At 44.0% G+C, this 20,994-nt stretch overlaps 1 protein-coding gene across 1 annotated transcript; it reads left to right on the top strand.

Moving 5' to 3' along the window:
* The first annotated feature begins 150 nt into the window (after positions 1 to 150).
* Eral1 (Era like 12S mitochondrial rRNA chaperone 1) lies at positions 151 to 5,504 on the top strand. The gene is made up of 10 exons (XM_026388842.2): positions 151 to 447; positions 1,954 to 2,081; positions 2,207 to 2,284; positions 2,891 to 2,937; positions 3,330 to 3,391; positions 3,555 to 3,667; positions 3,759 to 4,007; positions 4,360 to 4,509; positions 4,620 to 4,700; positions 4,811 to 5,504. Exons 1-10 carry the CDS (start codon positions 159 to 161, stop codon positions 4,931 to 4,933), a joined length of 1,320 nt encoding a protein of 439 aa, XP_026244627.2. The 5' UTR covers positions 151 to 158; the 3' UTR covers positions 4,934 to 5,504.
* Positions 5,505 to 20,994: the final 15,490 nt, after the last annotated feature.

Here is a 20,994-nt window from a genome sequence, read left to right as displayed (position 1 = left end):
TCATCTAGTCTCCAGAGCGTTTCCTCCCCCACCAAACCTCCAACATCCCACACGCCTCTGTTCTGTTTGGGCCTGTCTATCTCTCTTCTACTCCCTGTTTTGTAGGACTCGCTGTCCAATCGTAGGAGCGCCCTGGTCGGTTCCCGGAGTGCATTGCGATGGCAATGGCTGCCCCAGGCAGGTGTGGGGTTGAGCTTGTTCGCGCGGGGTTGAAAGTCTGGCAGCTGGGTCCCCACGCGGTGAGGGAATGGGTGGCTCCGTTTCGTTCACTTTTAGGCTGTCAAAGGAGGTGCGTGTCCAGTGTGGGAGCTGCCACTTTCTCTAATCCCCGCCTGCCCTCAGCCTCTCGCCATTATGGCCAGGGCTCAGCTATGGACCACTTCGTTGGAGTCTCTCAGCCCGAGAATTCGCTGACTTCATGTGCTCCGGCGGTGTCCATGTATAAAGGTAAAGGAATTAGATAGGTTTTCCTGGGATTGTCTTGGCTTTGGCACTGAAAGTTTCGTGTCGGAAAGACTCTCTGGGGATATCGTCTTTGGCCCGGTTTTATAAAAAATGAATTTGGGCTGGAGATGTGGCTCAGCGGTAGCGCGCTCGTCTGGCATGCGTGCGGCCCGGGTTCGATCCTCAGCACCACATACCAACAAAGATGTTGTGTCCGCCGAGAACTAAAATATAAAAAATGAATTTGAGCAGGGAGTGATGGCCCATGCCTGTAATCTCAGCAACTCAGTAGGTTGAGGCAGGAGGATTGCAAGTTCAAAGACAGTCTCTGCAACTTAGCAAAGCCCTAAGGAATTTAGCGAGACCCTGCCTCAAAATAAAAAATAAAAAGGGGTCTGGGGATGTGGCTCTGTGGTTAAGCACCCCTGGGTTCGATCCTCCCGGGTACCAAAAAAAAAAAAAAAAAGAATTTGAGACCATGAAAGTTATAACTTTTGGGTAGGGGACCAGATCTGGTCGTAACCAGCAATGGTAAAAGAGCACGAGGCAAGGCAGAGTTGTGCCTCCCTGCCTCCATGTAGCAAGCAAATTTGATCCAATACATGTATCTCCAGCTCCTTCTACTTGACCCCCATCTACAGTGTAAAGACACTGAGTTACATCTGGGAAATAGCACACTTTATTCTTCTGGTGGCATAGACTAGAGTCTGGTAGGGATGCTGGACATAAACTGTTAATTGCATTACAGAGTAATAAGGAAAGACAAAGTTTGCAGAGCTTTCATAGTGCCTTTATTAGGATTATATGTCAGAGCTGGAGAGAAATTTTTAGTCTTGTCTAATCAAGCTATACCACCTTCTTTATTTCTTTTCTTTTTTTTTAAACAGGGTCTCCCTGTTACCCAGGCTGGTCTCCAACTCTTAGGCTCAGGTAGTTATCCCACCTCATCCTTCTGAGTATCTGGGACTATAGGAACACTGTGCTTGCACTTAGCTATAACAGATGCATGTTTTCTAGACACAGCTACACAGTACAATTACACGCAGTAATTGAGTATCTGTTAATTGCTATTATATTATACTAAGTGGTTTTGCACAATTGCCAGTTGTCAAAAGAAAGTTATAAGTAGGTACCATAATGTCTGCTCCATTTTACATATGAGAAAACTTAAGGGGCTTAGATTAGAAAACAAGAACAAATTAAAGACCAATCAAAGTCTCAAAGTCAAGTCTAGGTGGCATCAACCTGGTTCATTAATCTTATATCTTTAAAAAAAATTTTTTTTTTAGTTGTAGATGAACACAATACCTTTATTTATTTACATGTATGTGGTGCTGAGGATTGAACCTGTCATGATTCCAGTGCTGCACATGTGCTAAGCAAGCACTGTACCACTGAGCCACAACCCCAGCCCCTTAATCTTATTTCTTTTGTGGATGGAAAGGGCTGAGTAGCTAACAGAGAGTCCGGATTGCACTATATCTCACTTCTTTCCCCACTTAAACACAGATGAGCAGAATCTCCTCTTGGTTCAACCCCCTGACATGCCTGAGAATCCCCGAGTGCTACGAGTGGTCCTCCTGGGAGCTCCCAATGCAGGGAAGTCAACGCTTTCTAACCAGCTGCTAGGCCGAAATGTATGTTTCATTTTGATCCACATATACTGCACCCACTTTTTTTTTTTTAATCTCTTCTTGTTTTGCCTTCATGGACGGTCCTAGAAGGATCTAGTATCTCATTGGAACTTCTTTGTTCCTGACAGGTGTTCCCTGTCTCCAAGAAGGTGCACACTACACGTTGCCAGGCTCTGGGGGTCATCACAGAGAAGGAATCTCAGGTGGTAGGTACCTGCAAAGGGAGTTCTGGAAACAGGACAGAGGATAAAGCCAAGAAAGTCTCCCCTACCATTAGACTTTAAGAAAATGATAATTAGTGTCACTTGTCTGAGGGAAGGGAGTCTCCTCTTCCTTGAAGTTCAATGAAGTTCTCTCTACTTTTTCTTCTTTACCATCTAGTTTGAAGTTATCATTCCTTCTTTACTGCCCTGCAATCTTACATTGATTCACCATCTTCCTCTCGGATTTCATCTAAAATTAAAGCATTGCTGAATGGTAATAAAGTCAGACTGAGTGCAGTGATATATGCCTATAATCCCAGTGATTTAGGAGATTGAGGTAGGAGGATCACAAGTTTGAGGCTAACCTCAGCAACTTAATGAGACCTGGCCTCAAAGTTAAAAAATCATTTTAAAAGGCTAAAAATGTTACTCAGTGATGGAGAACCTCTGGGTTCAATCCCCAGTGCCAAAACAAAAACAAAACAAACCCTAAAGTCATTAAAAGTTTGGCTAAGAAGGGAGGACAGGCTACTAACATTAAAGACAGCCTCTCTCTTATTCCCTAGTCTTTTCTTCTGGGGTCTGTATATCTTTCTTTTCTGATTCTAGATTCTACTTGACACACCTGGAATCATCAGTCCTGTTAAACAGAAGAGGTAGTGGCTGTGAAAGTGGTGGTGGTAGAGGGGAAGGTATAGAAAATCGGTGGGGAGATTCCATCATAGGGGCTAGAAAATCCTCTTACCACACCCCATTCTTCATCAAGAATGCATCAGTCATACTGGGCATGGTGGCACATGCCTATAATCCCTGCGGCTTGGGAGGCTGAGACAGGAGGATCAAGAGTTCAAAGCCAGCCTCAACAATGGCAAGGTGCTAAGCAACTCAGACCCTATCTCTAAATAAAATACAAAAAAGAAAATGAAAATAAGTCTTGGGATGTGGCCCAGTGGTTGAGTACCCCTGAGTTCAATCCCTAATGATGCCCCCCCCCCAAAAAAAAATGCATCTGTCATGAGACCTTTCCTCACATATGTCTGTCCCCCAGGCACCATCTGGAGCTCTCTTTGTTGGAAGATCCATGGAAGAGCATGGAATCTGCTGACCTTGGTTAGGCTCAGTATGGGAATATAAATTTACAGGGGTCATGGCCTTTCATCCCTGGTAGTTTGGGGGTTGGAGACTTGCCAGAGCCCAAAGCATGGAAGTTTTTATGGGATAGGAAAAAGAGTGGCCACATACTAATTTTTCTGTCTCTCCTGCCATCTTCCAGTTTTAGTTCTTGTGGATGTCTCAGACAAGTGGACTCGAAATCAGCTCAGCCCTCAGGTGCTCCAGTGCTTGACCCAGTTCTCTCAGGTCCCCAGCATTCTTGTCTTGAACAAGGTAGGCACTGCCCACCTGAGAACGGGATCTTCTTCTCTCAAAGAGCTGTGGTCAGCGGGACCACACACTTTGTTTATTCCTCCATATCCAGGTAGATTGCCTGAAGCAGAAATCAATTCTCCTGGAGCTCACAGCAGCTCTCACTGAAGGTGTGGTTAACGGAAAGAAGCTTAATATAAGACAGGCCTTCCGCCCATGTCCTGACACCCATTGTCCTAGACCAGCAGCCAAGGACTTAAACACACAGTCTGAGAAAAATGCTCGAAAGATTGGCTGGCCCAGCTTCCAGGAGATCTTCATGTTGTCAGCTCTAAGCCAAGAGGATGTGAAGACACTAAAGGTCAGTTGGCCTTGGCCCTTGATTTCTTTCTTTCTTTTTTTTTTTTTTTGGTGGGGGGGGGCAGGTTCCGGTGATTGAACTCAGGCACTCAACCACTAAGCCACATCCCAGCCCTATTTCGTATTTTATTTAGAGACAAAGTCTCACTGAATTGCTTAGCACCTCACAGTTGCTGAGGCTAGCTTTGAACTCACCATCCTCCTGCCTCAGCCTCCTGAGCTGCTGGGTTTATAGGTATGTGCCACTGTGCCTGGGGGCCCTTGGTTTCTATTGTGTCAAGATAGGTCTCAGATTTTCCTAGGAGCAAGAATGTGTTGGAGTTAAGATGCCACATATTCCTTTGTGCCCACAGCAATACCTCTTGGCACAGGCCCAACCAGGACCCTGGGAGTTCCACAGTGGAGTCCTCACTAGCCAGACACCTGAAGAGATCTGTACCAACAAAATCCGAGAGAAACTCCTAGAGTACCTCCCCCAGGAGGTGCCCTACAATGTGCAGCAGGTGCGAGAAGAGTGAAAGGATCTGGGGGCACCAGGCATACTCAGAACAGTACAGCTGGGTGCCAGGAAGCAGAGATGGACCTATCTGATTAGTCATATTTCCCTGTACAGAAGACAGTGGTGTGGGAGGAAGGACCAAGTGGGGAGCTGATAATCCATCAGAACCTTCTGGTACCCAAAGAATCTCATATGGTAAGTGAACCTACTCATGGGAGGGACAAAGGCTATGTTGGGCAGGGGTTCTTCCCCCCAACGTGGAGCCCTGAAAGCAGACCATGTCCCTCTCTTTTACCCACTCTCAGAGGATCCTGATTGGTGAGAAGGGCCATCTTATCTCCCAGATTGCCCAGGAGGTGGGCCGCGACCTAATGGACATCTTCCTCTGTGACATTCAGATACGCCTTTCTGTGAAGCTACTCAAGTGACAACCCCTACTGCCCTTCCCAGGGCATCCCACTCTAGCACAAGTCATTGACCAGAACTGTCCCTGCTGAGGGGACCTCCAGGGCCTAATGAGTGGCATGGATACTGGCTGGTTCCACTTTGCTGAGTCCTGCACAATTCCTGCCCAGCTATGTCTCCTGTTGGAGAAAGGAACCTGTCTTGGCTCACTTCCCAGTTAGTTAGTTTTCCTAGGTTAATAGCTATGTTGGTCTTAGAAACTGACCTCTTGGTAGGGGTAGTGCCACCCTCCTCTCAAGGTGTTGTGTCTAGAGTATTGTCCTAAGTTGCCAGTTCTTAACAGGGAAGATATTTTTGTCTTCTCCTTAGTTTCTGCACCTTGAAATCTTTTTTAACTTTATATTGAACCCAGTGCCTTCCATGTGCTAGGCAAGCGCTCTACCACTGAGCCACAACCCCAGTCCACCTTGAAATCTTATAAAGGCCTGAGTTTCCCGAGTAAGATAGTGCCACCCACTTGCTCCCCCAAGTTCCTGATCCTTTCCACCCCATTCCTCTGCCCATTCTTGGGATACAAATAAAATTAAAAGACAATTGTTCTGGTTCTCATCTTTATTTCTTCAGAAAAGGTAAGAGAAAACACCCATTCCCTCACCCACTGACTCCTGTTGGAGCTGGAGTCTCTCTCTTCTAGGAGGCTGCTCCAGGGTCCTCAGCACTCTTCCTGGCCGTTTTGGGGAGCAGCAAGAGAACCGTTACCATTACTAAACTCAGTAATGGTAACGGTTTCCTCGCCATTCCCAAGTGCCCCAGCAGTCAGCAGTTTGAGTGGTGAGCCCTTGGGCTTGCAGCATCTCCCCTGCTTTCTTCATTAGGATCCAAAGCTGGGGGTACCCGGACTAGTACATCATCTATACTGTAGTGTCTCATCACAAACTTACAGTATATGATGATATCCCAGCCAGGGCCCTACCGGAGGCTCAGGAAGCAGGCTTGGAGAGCACAGTGGGCAGGGAGAGCTAGGGGCTGGGGACAGGGCAGGAAAGGTAAGAACTGGACATTCCACTACTTTCTCCTCTCTGTATGTCAGTTCCTTCCCAGAACTGAGAAGACAGTGGTGTGGGAGGAAGGACCAAGTGGGGAGCTGATAATCCACAGCCCAAGTAGCTTAGGGGAAGGGGACAGGCCTGAGGAAGCCCCTACAAAGTAGGGTCTGTTGGGATCCCAGGGACCCAGGACCAGAGTAATGCAGAGATAACATAATGAAGTAGGTTTCCTCTGGTCAGACTAACAGGAAGACAGGCTAAGCCAGAAAGGAGCTCTTACCTGGAGCTGGAACTGCACACCGAGGGAGGCCTTTGGATGTAAGGAGGCCTTGGCTCTTCCACTGCACTGCACTCAAGCTGCTTGCCTTATAACCCACCAGCCCCTCCCCTGGGTGGGGCACTTTTCCTGGGTTCTAGAAAGCCTGGCCTCTTAACCCTTCCCTTGCTGGGCTTCATAGAGCAAGGATCACTGTACCACACGTTCTCAGTCCTAGGCTTTTTTTTTTTTTTTTTTTTTTTAATGTGGTGGGGATGGAATCATTCTACCTCCTTCTAACCATCATTCTTTTAAGGATTTTACTAAACTTTTCACCCTACTCTCATGGAGCTGGTCATCTGTCTGCTGAGCTAGGGAGTGGAAAGAGCAGCCTTTCCCCATCCTTCAGGGCTGGGTTATTAATCAAAACCCAGGTGGAAGGGTTTGTTTTGGGTGAGGGTGGGGAATAAAAATTGAATTTCTATAGGTCAGGGAGGGTCCCAGCAGCTGGATCTGTGTGAAATTTGGAAGCAAGTTTACAAGACCCTCAGGCCAAATTTCCATTCCCAGCCCCTGCCTTTATTTATGCTGAGCCCAAGGTGGCCAGAAAGGGCAGAAAGATTTCTTGCCTATCATTACCCTGGCAAGATTTCCTGATAGAAGGGTGCTGCTGAATCCCCAAGTCTTGTGGCAGCCAGTGTAAGAGTGACTGGGAAGCTGGCACAGTGGTGCATACCTATAACCCCAGCTATTTGGGAGACTGAGGCATGAGGATCTTAAATTTGAGGCCTCACAAGACAAATTACAGGAGACGTTATCTTTAAAAAAAAAAAAGGCGGCGGTGGTGGTGGTGGTATGGGATGTACTTCAGTGGTACAGTGCCCCAGAGTTCAGTCCCTAATGCCATAAAATAAAATGGTGGCTGGAGGCCCATTTTCCAGAGTTCAAGGCACTTAAAATGAGAGCCCAATGCTGTTTGGTTCTCTGCCTCTACAATTCTGGGTTTCTGGGAGAATTCTGGGGTAGAAGCTCTTCAAAGTAGGGCTTCTACTATTGAGACCCTCATTCTGAAGAAGCTCCCTCTCCTCTACAGGGTAAACTAGATCAAGATGGGGAGTAGGAATGGGCTGGGGATGTGGCTCAAGTGGTAGCGCACTCGCGTGGCATGCGTGCGGCCCGGGTTCGATCCTCAGCACCACATACAAACAAAGATGTTGTGTCCGCCGAAAACTAAAAAATAAATAAATAAATATTTAAAAAAAAAAAAAGATGGGGAGTAGGAAGAGATATTCAACTTTCTTTAGGTTCTTTGAAGGCATTCTGTTTCCTTCTGCCATTTAATTGACATATGTTCTACCCTTTGCTTAGCATAATTTTCCCTCCATTCTTGTCCAGTTAACTTCTGTTCCTTCTTCATATCTGTGTTACTTCATGGAACTCTTCCTGGTCTTTCTATTTATATCCCCATTATCACATGGTAGTACCTGTAATCCTAGCTACTGGGGAGGCTGAGGCAGAAGGATCACAAGTTTGAGGCCAGCCTCAGCAACTTAGCGAGACCCTATGTAAAAAACAAAAAACTGAGGATGTAGCTCATTGGCAGAGCATCCTTGGGTTCAATCCCAAGTACTGCAAATAAATACAATAAATAAATCCCTCCATTATGTGATTTTTTTTTTTTTATTTCAGTGCTGGGGATTGAACCCAGGGCTTTGAACATACTAGACAAGTGCTTTACCACTGAGCTACACCCCAGCCCTATTTGTATAAGTCAATAATCATGAGAGCTGGTTTATTCATCAATGTATTTCTATCACACACTCACTACTAAATTAAGTAAATGTTCATATCTGATGGCTAACATCAAGCTGAGCCTACTACAATAAGGAGAGAATAAAGACAAATCTGTAGCTTTCTCAGAGAAGCTACTTTCTCTCTTGGACCCTCCTTTTCATCTGTAAATAGGCATAATAATAATCCCTGGTTCAAACAGTTGTGAGGACTAGGAAATCAGCTGCTGATAAAACACTTTACACAGCCCTAATGCTGGCCCACAGGAATTTAAGCAAGTTAATTCCCATGTCACCTCCTGAGAGGAACCTATTAAATGCCATAGAGAGGGCTGTTGTTGAAAACCTGAAAGCTCCCCCTCCCCCAGCTTTTTTTTTTTTTCTTTTGGTATTGACAATTGAACCCAGGCTTGCTTAACCACTGAGCCACATCCCCAGCTTTTTTTGTTTTTTATTTTGAGACAGATTCTCACTAAATTGCTTAGGGCCTTACTAAGTTGCAGAGGCTGGCTTTGAACTTTTACCTCCTGTCTCATTCTCCTGAGTCACTGGAATTACAGGCATGTGTTACCATGCCAGACCCCATGGAATATCCTTAAAAACAGCTTGGGACCATAGAGGGAACCCAGCTTTAGTGGTGACAGGCCTTGAATGACAGTTTTGACTCATTGCATACAGCTTTGTGCTCTCTGCCTCAGTTTCCTCAAATGTAAAATGAGATCAATCAATATCTACTTTTTTTTTTTAAACATCTTTGTTTGTATGTGGTGCTGAGGATCGAACCCGGGCTGCACGCATGCCAGGCGAGCATGCTACTGCTTGAGCCACATCCCCAGCCCCCAATCAATATCTACTTTATATAGGATTCTATGAGCACTATTCTCAGGCTTCCAGACCAGAGCCTAGCACACATGAAATAGTGCAGGTTTACTTCCCTTCTTTATTTTTTAATTCACTAACTGTATAACTGGGGCAAGTCACACTTCTCTGAACTTCAGTGATGAATAGTTCACCAAGTTTTAAGAATCAAGTGTGAAGTATTTGGGTAAGAAATTGTCATCAACCCAGATGCTTCAGCTAGGTGAGAATTATTTGTCTGCTTCTGCCTCCTTGTAGCCCACCTCCCAGGCTACCACTACTCAGAGACCTCAGATACTTGGACTCCTTTACTGAAGTGAAGGCTTCATGCACCAGGACCAAAATTCTTTCCACACTCTATTCCTAGACTTCTGCCTGGTCCCTGGGGACCAAGTCTAAAGGTGAGCCTGGGTAGAAACCAGGGATCTGGGAAGTAAAGGACAGAGATATCTCAACAAGTCAGATCCTATAGCTGTGGCCCCTAGCTGGGCGTGGGGGCTGCTTTGATCAGGGTGTGAGCTGCAGGACAGTCTGTGCCTGGGTGGGGTAGTCTGGAAACCTTGATAAGTAGACATTATGTTATCAGGGTGGGGCCCAGCACCTTCTGCATATCAGGAGCCATCATGGCCCAGAGTAGGACCTTAGAATGCTTTCCCACCCAGGTCTGTCTTCCAGAATGACTGTTCTTTCATTCCTCTGCCTCCCTAGTACCTCACACCTGAATATACATAGAAATACATACCTGCAGAACATACACACAGATATGTATGTGTACAACACCCATATATATAGAAATTCATAACATACCCACTGAAAAAATAGATTCTGCCAGTAAAATTACTCTTGTAAATAAGAGTATAATTATAAAGCAACTTGTGATTGCTTTACTAAGTTTTATAGTTTGCCCAGGTAGGAGCTGTGGTGCACACTTGCAATCTTCGCTACTTAGAGACTGAGGCAAGATAATTATAATTTTGAGGTCAGCCTGGGAAATTTAGAATAGAATAAATAGAAGATTTTTATAAAAAGAGCATGAGAGGGCTGGGGATATTGCTCAGTTGGTAGAGTGTTTGCCTTGTAATGCACAAGGCCGTGGTTTCAATCCCTAGCACCATACAAAAAAAGAGCATGAGTGATGTAGCTCAGATGTAGGACACTTGCCTACCATGTTTGAAGCCCTGGGTTTGATCCCTATCACTGCAGGAAAGCAAAAAAAAAAAAAAAAGAAAGAAAGAAAATAGATCATTTAATGCTTTTACTTATTCAATGTCTCATTCATGGCATAGTCAATATCAAACATCAAGGACTTTGAGAAGCTCTGGGGATTCTTGCTCTCCTGTTGTGCTTTAGATATACAGGATCCAAAGCAAGAGCCTGGTGTGGATCTAGGAGTCAACATAATATGGAAACAAGCACATGTTTAGCATTCAGGAGGCTCTGGGTTTGGCCTGGGGATGTGGCTTAGGTGAAGTGCTTGCCTAATACATGCAAGGTCATAGATCATAGATCGGTTCCATCCCCAGCCCTGTTTGGGGGGGGACCTAGAAAACTGCTAATTCTAACTCTCCCTGTGATACATGGGGGCTTGGGATTTGGGGGTGGGGTGTCAGAGATGAATGTTGAGGGTTGCCTGTTTATCCCAGCCCTGGTTCATCTCCCTCCCCACTGCCCCTGACCTCTGCCAGGTACTGGGGTTTGAATCTAGTGATGTTCTTCTACTAAGCTATACCCCAGACCTATTTATTTTATTTTATTTTTTTTTGGCACTGGAAATAGAACCTAGGGGTGCTTTACCACTTAGCTACATCTCCAGCCTTTTTAATTTTTATGATTTTTTTTATATTTATGTTTTAGGTAAACACAATATTTTTATTTTACATTTATGTGGTGCTGAGGATCGAACCCAGTGTCTCATGTATGCTAGGCAAGCACTCTACCATTGAGCCACAATATCAGCCCCCCAGCCTTTTTTATTTTGGGATAGTTCGCTTAGGGCCTCACTAAATTGCTGAGGTTGGCCTTGAACTTTCGATCTTTCTGCCTCAGCCTCCTCAGATGCTGGCCTTACAGGTGTGCACCACTGTGCCCAGATCTCCCATGTCCTTTTTATTATTATTATTATTTTAATTTTTTTGGTAGTTGTAAGTGGACAGAATGCCTTTATTTGTTTATTTTTATATGATGCTGAGGATCGAACCCAGTGCCTCACACATGCCAGGCAAGCACTTTGCCACTGAGCCCCAGCCCCAGCCCTCCCCCATGTCTTTTAAGCCTCTTCCAGTGCTGCTGGTGACCAGCTACAAGCCAGGAACAATCCTCTCTCCTTTACCTGGACAACTTTGGCTTGTAAACTCCTCAAGGAACTTCTCCGTCCTGAACTTACAGGCCATTCTTGGCTTGAACCAGAGATACCGCCTTCACAGTTCAGAGGTTGTGCCTTAGAGTTCTTGCTTGTTTTTCAGACCACCTCTCCCGGATGGACTCAGAGCCAGAAGGAGAAAAGCACAGGTGCAGATTTGCCAGTTTGGGTTCCACCGCTGCTTGCTGAGTGGCCCTGGGCCCTGGGCCCTGATCTTGCAGCCTTGGCTTCCTCATCAGAAAAATTGGATTGAAATTTTTCATGATTATTGTGAAGATAAAATGAGATAGTAAAGGGGCTGGGGATGTGGCTCAAGCAGTAGCGCGCTCGCCTGGCATGCGTGCGGCACGGGTTTGATCCTCAGCACCACATACAAAGATGTTGTGTCCACCGAAAACTAAAAATAAATATTAAAAAATTCTCTCTCTCTCTCTTAAAAAAAAAAAGAAATTTCCTACTATTTAAAAAAAAGATGCTGTGTCCACCGAAAACTAAAAAGATAAATATTAAAATCTCTCTCTCTCTCTCTTTAAAAAAAAAAGAAATGAGATAGTAAAGATGGAAATTTCTAACATAGAGCCTGTTTCATATACAGCAGGAACTCAACAAATGCTGGAACCTTCCCTTTTGGGTTTGCAATGGATTTTCCCTGCTCATCTCCCCCAGTAGTACTTGTACAATGGGCATGTGTGCTTACTCTGGTACCTGTGCAGGTGCACATGGTAGTGTGTTCCTTGCGTATCTGCTGAGACACCTATTAAATGTTAGAAATGAAAACTTTCAGGGGAGGGAGGAGAGGAAGGAAAATGGAAATGATATTGGCCAAATTACATTTTTATATTGTGTGCATGTAAGAATATGTAACAACAAATCCCACCATTATATACAACTATAATGTACCCCAAAAAAATAAAAAGGAAAAGGCAGATGTGGTGGCACTGAAAAGACCCCCGATTCCCTGTCCAAGGAGAATCACACGAAACACTGGCTGCAAAAAGCAAGAGGGATTTATTGGGACACAGGCGCCTGCGGGTGCCCAGCAGAACCTCAGCCGGAGCTTTGGTGAGCTGGCACACACCGGGCTTGGGGGATACAGAGATTTTTATAGGGTAAAGGGGCAGTCTTCACACGGGGGAAACAATAGGTTTCTTATTGGTTAATTTTAAACCCAGCATATAGATTACCTAAAGGGCAAAGTTGTTTTTCACTTTATGTTACTGGAAAAGCCACATAAAAGTTACATGTTAGCACTCTGGTCCTCCTGTTGCTGCTCATTCAGGCATGCCTTAGGACCTGGTCCTTTGTGCTTTCTCAACCGGTTACACCTAACTGATTGTCTGAAAAACACCTCTGGTGCCTGCGTAGGTTTGTGACATGCCTCGGTGGTTTTGCAACTAGGCCTGAGGTTGTTGGGCTGGGGTCTTTCAGCACATGCCTGTGATTCCAGTAACTTGGAAGATTGAGACAGGAGGATCACAAGTTCAAGGCCAGCATGGGCAACTCAAAATTAAAAAAAATAAAAAGGGGTTCACTGGTACCCCCCCAAATAAATAGAAAATAAATTAATAATAATAATTTTTTTAAAAGGCTGCGCATGTAGGTCAGTGATAAAATACCACTGAATTTAATCGAAAAAAAAAGGAAAAGAAAAAGAAAAACTTTCCTATCAACACTTCCCTAAGTCTGCTCAGCAGTTCCCAGTTCCTGTTCTCTGGGTGGTTGGGGCCCTCTGTGTCTAAACAAGGGCCATAACCTCTCCTGTCTCCAGTTACAACCCTGAAGGTAGTTTCAGGGTGAAAAATTAGATCACCAGGGAGCCTGGGAGCCCCTACCTTTACAAATTCTTCCCGCCATCATCCAGGCCCTTACCTCCCTCCCTTCCTGCCAGGTCAACCTGTTTGCCTCACAGCTGTTCTGGAAGAGATAGGCAGCCTGGGTTATCAGGGCAGACAAGGCTCCTGATGACAGTTCCCACCCACACCAGAGGCAAAGTTCCTGGGACCTTAACCCTCTCTGTGCTGGGCCCTCAGGTCTAGGGAGTAGGAACAGCAAGGAAGGTGGGTAGGCCATGTGCCCCCCACCAGACTGGGGTCAGGTATCTCAGTATGTGGGAAACAGTGTCAGCTGTGCCCTCCAGGAGCCCAGTTTGTATATGGGGGGCCCTTTCCAGCCCCATTCTGGGTCCATGCAGGCCTAGGAGGCAGCCGGACACACCTCTGAGGGTATAGGCAGAAGGTCCTCTGTCATCAACTTCACTTCATCCTCTTCCCCGCTCTAGAAATCCAGTGGCTTTAGCACAGGTATTGATACAGCCTCTCTTCACCACTGATCCCCAAATCATTTCCCCTTCCTCCTCTCCAGTATCCTTCAGGACTCCATCAGCAAGGACCATCTTTCTTCTTGCTGACCACCTTTTTCCAGGCCCTTTTGCTCATCTTCCCTGGCTGATCACTGTCTCTCACGCTTAAGGTCAATCAGGCCTATCTCCTACTTGGGTTCCCTTATAGCCTCCATCCAGACTTCCTTTTCCTGAAGGTCTGCAGGAAGCAGTGAAAGGAGCAGGAACTTCAGAGTCTAAGAGTCTGTGTTTGGTTCTGGTTCTGACTCAAATACTGTGTGACCTTGAGCAAAATCTCTTCATTTCCATATCCCTCAGTTTCCTTATTTTATCAAACTGGGGCAGTAGCTATTTTCTTTTTTTAAAAAATATTTTAGTTGTAGATGGACACAATATCTTTATTTTGTTTATTTATTTTTTTATGTGGTGCTAAGTATCGAACCCAGTGCCTTACACATGCCAGGCAAGTGCTCTACCACTAAGCCACAATCCCAGCCTCCAGCAGTAGCTATTTTCATGAAGTTGAGTTAGTGAATAAAACATTTAATGAGGTTTTCTTTTTACTGTATTAGGGATTGAATCTAGGTGTAGCTATCACCAAGCAACATGGCTAATGTTTAATTTTTTTTTTTTTTTTTTTTTTTGGTATCAGGGATTGAACCCAGGGGCACTTTACCTCTGAGCTATATCCCCATTCCTTTTCATTTTTTTTTTTTTTGAGACAGTCTTGCTAGGTTGCAGAGGCTGAACTTGAACTTTTGATCTTCTTGCTTTAGCCTCCCCAGTCATTGGAGTTAAAGGGATGCACCACACTACCTATCTGAAATGAAAAGTCTAATTAATAGGTAGAGAAAAACAAAAAGCCTGTGAAAGGGACTTTATAAGTTGGCTACCAATCAAACAATCAAAAAATATCAATTAGCTCTTTTTTTGGGGGGTCTCAGATATTGAACCCAGGGGTACTTAACCACTGAGCCATATCCTCAGTCCTTTTTTTATTTTTTGAGACAACAGGGTCTTGCTAAGTTGCTTAGGGTCTTGCTAAATTCCTGAGGCTGGCTTTGAACTCATTATCCTCCTGCCTCAGCCTCCTGCGCTACTATGATCACAGGCATGTGCCACCATGCTGGGTGCAATTATTTCTTAAGGAAGAGTTCTGCTTGATGTTGAACACATGCTATATCATTAGTCCTTACAACCCAGACTACAGATCTCTAAACTTGAATTCAACAGGCTCAGTCATTGGCCTTCTTCTCCCTTCTCCCCACACTCATTCCTTTGAAGATGTCACCTTGTCCCATGGCTTCAAATATTGTCTACACTCTGGTGAGACTTTTTTCCTCCCCTGTATTGAGGATTGAACACAGGGGCATTCTACCACTGAGCTATATATATGCCCAGTCCTGTGTTTTATTTTGAGACAGGTTCTTGCTAAGTTGCAGAGGACCTGGCTAGTTGCTGATACTAGTCTCCTACTTGTGATCCTTCTGTTTCAGCCTCCTGTGTACTGGGATTACAGGCCTGTGCCACTGTGCCCATCTCTTCTAGTGACTCTTTAATCCATGTTTTCAGTCCAAGCCACTCCCCTAAAGTAATTTGCAGGATGAACCTCCTATTTGTTAATTTCTCTAATAGGCACTTTGGGGTTTTGGGGGGGACGTGTGGGAGACACTGGGGATTGAACCCAAGGGTACTTTACCACTGAGATATATTCCCAGTTCTTTTTTTTTTTTTTTTTTTGGTATCATGGATTGAACTTGGGGGAACTGGATCACTAAGCCACATCCCCAGCCCTATTTTGTATTTTATTTAGAGACAGGGTCTCACTGAGTTGCTTAGTGCCTCCTCGCTTTTGCTGAGGCTGGCTTTGAACTTGGGATCCTCCTGCTTCAGTTTCCCAAGCTACTGGGATTACAGGTGTGTGCCACCACACCCAATTTATTCCCAGTTTATTTTTTATTTTGAGACATGATCTCACTAAATTGCTGAAGCTGACCTTAAATTTGTGATCCTCCTCCTTAGCCTCCCAAGTAGCTGGAATTACAGATGTATGCCACTGCATCTCTCTTCTCTTTCTCTCTTTAATTCCCCTCTCCCTCCTCCCCACTCTCTCTCTCCTTTTTTTGAACTAGGGATTAAACACCGGGGCACTTAACCACTGAGCCACATCCCCAATCCTTTTTATATTTTATTTTATTTTAATTTTTTTGGTACTGGGAATTGAACTCAGGGGCACTCCACCACTGAGCCACATCCCCAGTTCTATTTTGTATTTTATTTAGAAACAGGGTCTCACTGAGTTACTTAGTGCCTCACTAAGTTGCTGAGGCTGGCCTTGAACTCCAGATCCTCCTATCTTAGCCTCCAGAGCAGAGCCATGCGCCTGGGTATATTTTATTTTGAGACAGATCTCTAAGTTGCTTAGAGCCTTGCTAAATTGCTGTGGCTGGCCTTAAACTTTCAATCCTCCTGTCTCAGCCTCCAGAGCTGCTAGATTTACAAGTGTGTGCACCATGCCTGGCCACTGCACAAGTTTCTGACAGGTACCTTAATTTTTTTAATATTTATTTTTTAGTTGTAGATGTACACAGTATCTTTATTGTATTTATTTTATGTGGTGCTGAGGATCGAACCCAGGGTCTCACATGTGCTAGGCAGTCACTCTACTGCTGAGCCACATTCCCAGCCCCAAGGTATCTTAAATTTCACATGTTAAAAATTGAGGTCCCAAACCCACTTCAGATCTCCTCCTGCCAGGCAGTGTGGCACATGCCTGTAATCCCAGCAACTCAGGAGGCTGAGGCAGAAGGATTGCAAGTTTGAAACCAGTTTTAACGATTTAGCAAGACCCTAAACAATTTAGCAAGACTCTGCCTCAAAATAAAAAATAAAAAGGGGTGGGAAAGTGGCTCATTGGTTATGTGTCCAGGTTCAATCCCTGGTACCAAAATACAAACCACAGCAAAAATACTGGTCCTTCAAGTGTTTTTCCTATTTCAGTAACTAACTCCATTCTTCTACACATGCCAAAAATCTGGAGGCAATTTCTTTTTTCTTTTTTTTTTTTTGGTACCAAGTATTGAACCAAGAGGCACTCTACAACTGAGCCAGTCCTTTTTATTTTTTATTTTAAGACAGACTTTTGCCAGGATGCTGAGGACTTCATTGAATTGCTAAGGCTGTCTTTGAACTTGCTATTCTCCTGCTTCAACCTCCAGAGCTGCTGGGATTACAGCATGTATTATTTTGCCCAGCTTCCCTTCTTCTTACTAGTAGTAGTAGGGATTGAACCCAGGGCTACATTGGGTAACTGAGTAGTACCACTGAGCTACATCCCTAGTACTTTTTATTTTTATTATTATTCTTTAAAATATTTTTTTGGCGGGGGGGGGGCGCTGGGGATGTGGCTCAAGAGGTAGCGTGCTCGCCTGGCATGCATGCAGCCTGGGTTCGATCCTCAGCACCACATACAAAGATGTTGTGTCCGCTGAAAACTAAAAAATAAAGATCAAAAAATTCTCTCTCTCACTCCCTCCCTCTCTCTCTCTCTCTCTCTCTCTCACACACACACACACACACACTCTCTCTCTCTCTCTCTCTTTAAAAAAAAATATTTTTTTTTAGTTGTTGATGGTCCTTTATTTTATTTGCTTATTTATATGTGGTGCTGGGAATGGAACACAGTGCCTTACATGTGCAAGGCAAGTGCTCTACCGCTGAGCTACAACTCCTGCCCCAACACTTTTTATTTTTTATTTTGAGAAAGGCTCTCATTAAATATCAAGGTCATTCTTGAATTTAAGATCCTCCCATTTCAGCCTCCTAAATCTCTGGGATTCCAAGCTTGTCCCACTAGGCCTGGCTATCAGCATACATTTCTACCAGCCAGCATATGAAAGTTCTAATTGCTCCACATCCTCACATGTACTTGGTATTGTCACTCTTGTACATTTTCTCTTCTTTTTCTGATCTAGGAATTGAACCAGGGGTGCTTTGCCTCTTAGCTACATCCCAGTTCTTTTTATTTTTAACTTTTGGTACCAGAGATTGAACCCAGGGATGCTTAACCACTGGTTCAGATCTCCAGCCCCTTTTATTGTTTATTTGAAGTCTCACTAAGTTGCTTAGGACATGCTAAGTTGCTGAGGATGTCCTTGAACTTGTGATTCTCCTGTTTCAGCCTCCTGAGTTACTGCAATTACAGGCATGTACCACTGCTTTTCTTTTTTCAGTGCTGGGGATGGAACCCAGAGACTTGCAAATGATAGACAAGAATTCTAGCATTGAGCTACACCCCAAGTTCTTAAACAACTTAGAGTTACAGCTTAAACAACCAATAGTCCTTTTATTGTCTTTCATATTTTCAGAGATCTGGGTTTAAGGAATATAGCTGGGTAGTCCTCACTTTGGTCTGTTTTGTGGATGCAGCCTAGATGGGGGCTACAGCAGCTAGGGCCTTAAGCAGATAGCTCTTTCTCTCTTTTCATCTAATTCAGGGCATATCCCTGTGATCTCTTTGGATGTCTTCACATTGCTTACATGTTGGTTGAGGTTTAAAGAAAGAATATTCCTGCAAATAAAAAGGAAGCTAAGTCTTTCATGATCTAGCATGGGAAGTCACAAAACATCCCCTCTTCTATACTCTATTGACCTAAATAGTCACAAAAGTGCACCCAATTTCAGGGGAAGGAGGCATAGACTATCTCTAATTGGAAGGATGTCAAAGTTTATTGCAAGGGGAACATGTGAGATAGAAGATATTGTTGCCACTATCATTGGACAATACAATCTGCCACACACATTTTCATATATCTATTGGCCATTCTGTACCCTATCATTTGTCTACTTAATTGTATCTTTTTTTCTTATTTATTGGTAACATGTATTCTGGATTCCATTTTTTTCCCCCATACATATGTATTGCAGATATTTTCCCCATTACTCTAGGGAATACCTTCTCTATCTACCCCCACCTTTTCTTTTGTACTAGAAATTTCATCCAGGGGCACTTCACCACTGAGCTATGTCCCTAGCCTTTTTTTTTTTTTTTTTTTGGGGGGGGATTGGGGATTGGGGATTGAACTCAGGAGCACTCAACCACTGAGCCACATCCCCAGCCCTGTTTTGTATTTTATTTAAAGACAGGGTCTCACTGAGTTGCTTAGCACCTCACTTTTGCTGAGGGTGGCTTTGAGACCAGGGATCCTCCAAGCCGCTGGAATTACAGGCATGTGCCAGTGCATCTGGATCCTTTTTATTTTTTATTTTGAGACTGGGTCTTTCTAAGTTGCTGAGGCTGGCCTTGAACTTGCAATCCTCCTACCTCAACCTCCTGAGTCACTGGGATGACAGGTGTGTTACTGTTCCTACCTTTAATTTTTAATATTCCAATTTATCAATCTTTTCATTTGTTTTTAAAAATTGTGTTTTAAGAATCTTTGTCTAGGGCTGGGGATGTGGCTCAAGCGGTAGCGCGCTCGCCTGGCATGCGTGTGGCCCGGGTTCGATCCTCAGCACTACATACCAACAAAGATGTTGTGTCCGCCGAGAACTAAAAAATAAATATTAAAAATTCTCTCTTAAAAAAAAAAAAGAATCTTTGTCTAAAAATAAACAAAAAATAAAAATCTTTGGGGATGGGGATGTATCTCAGTGGTAGAAAGCTTGCCTAGCACATAAAGCCCTGGTTTTCATTCCCAGTGGAAAAACCAAAAATATTTGTCTACTCTGAGGTCATGATGTTTTATTGTTTGACTTTTCACATTTAGGTCTACAGTCTATAGTCTACTTGGAATTGATTTTTGGTATAGGTTCGGCGTCAAGAACCATATTTTCTACATAGATATTTGGTATCTTTTATTGAAAATTCCTTTCTCCACAGCTTTGCCTTGTCACTTTTGTCATAAAACAGTATCCATGTGTACATGGGTCTATTTCTGGACTTTTTTTGATTTTTTTTTTTTTTTTGCAGGGGATACCAAGAATTAAACTCAGGAGTACTCAACCACTGAGCCATATCCTGAGCCCTATTATGTATTTTAGAGACAGGGTCTCAGTGAGTTTCTTAACGCCTCACTGTTACTGAGGCTGGCTTTGAACTCAGGATCCTCTTGTCTCAGCCTCCCTAGCCGCTGGCATTACAGGTGTATACCACCTCCCCCAGCGATATTTTATTTTGAGACAGGGTCTCCCTAAGTTACTTAGGGTCTTGCTAAGTTGCTGAGCCTGGCCTTGAACTTGTGATCCTCTTGCCTCAACCTCCTTAGTTGCTGGGATTACAGGAGTGCGCTACTGAACCTGGTTGGATTCTTTCTTCTATTCCATGTGCCAGCATCACACTGTCTTCATTACTATTACTTTAAGACCTGACACTTGATAGTTTGAATCTTCTGATTTTTCTCTTCTTCTATTTCATCTTTTTCATGTAGTACTGAGGATCAAATGCAGGGCTTTATGCATGCTCAGTATGTTCTCTATCACTGAGCTACACCCCAGCCCAGTTTTACTTTTTTCAAGTTTTTCTTGCTTATTCTTGGTTCTTTATAGAACTTTCAGAATTTGTTTGCCTATTAGATATCTGTTAGGAACCAGACATACCTGTAATCCTAGCATTTCAGGAAGATGGGGCAGGAGGATAGCAATTTCCAGGCCCCCTTCAGCAACTTAGTGAAACCCCACCTCAAAATAAAAAATAAAAAGGTCTGGGGATGTAGCTAAGCAACATAGTGAAACCCCACCTCAAAATAAATTTTTTTTTATTTTGAGGTGGGGTTTCACTATGATCTGGGGATGTAGAGTGCCCCTGGGTTCAATACCCAGTACCATGGAATGAAAACAAAAACCAAACCAAACCAAAACAAATTATTGAGCTCAATAATAGACAACTTGCTTTGCAAGTGAGGGACCCTGGATTGAATCCCTAGCACTGTGAAACAAAACCAAAAACCACAAGTTTCAAATCAAATCAAACAAACAAAAACTCTCTCTTGGCATGGCACATGCTTGTAATCCCAGTAGCTCAGGAGGCTGAGAAAGGAGGATTGCGAGTTCAAAGCTAGCCTCAGTAATTTTCAGGCACTAAGCAACTCAGTGAGACCCTGTCTTTAAAATACAAAATAGGGCTGGGGATGTGGCTCACCCCCAAAGGAAAACAAACAAACAAACAAACAAACAAAAACTCTCTTGGTTTCTTTTCTTCTTTTTAGGGCAGGGAGGTGTTTGGGCATGATGTGGATTCCTTTTTTTTTTTTTTTTTTTTTTGTACCAGGGATTGAACTCAGGGATGCTTAACTACTGAGCCACATCCCTAGCCCTTTTTATTTTTGAGACAGGGTCTCATTACATGGCTTAGGCCTTCACTTCATTGCTGAGGTTGTTCTCAAATTGTGAAGGGATGCTGTGGATTGAACCCAGGGTCTCATACCTGCTAGGCAAGTG

Source organism: Urocitellus parryii, chromosome 7, assembly GCF_045843805.1.
Source record: "Urocitellus parryii isolate mUroPar1 chromosome 7, mUroPar1.hap1, whole genome shotgun sequence".
Classification (NCBI taxonomy): Eukaryota; Metazoa; Chordata; class Mammalia; order Rodentia; family Sciuridae; genus Urocitellus; species Urocitellus parryii.
This window is presented reverse-complemented; position numbering and strand designations above follow the sequence as displayed.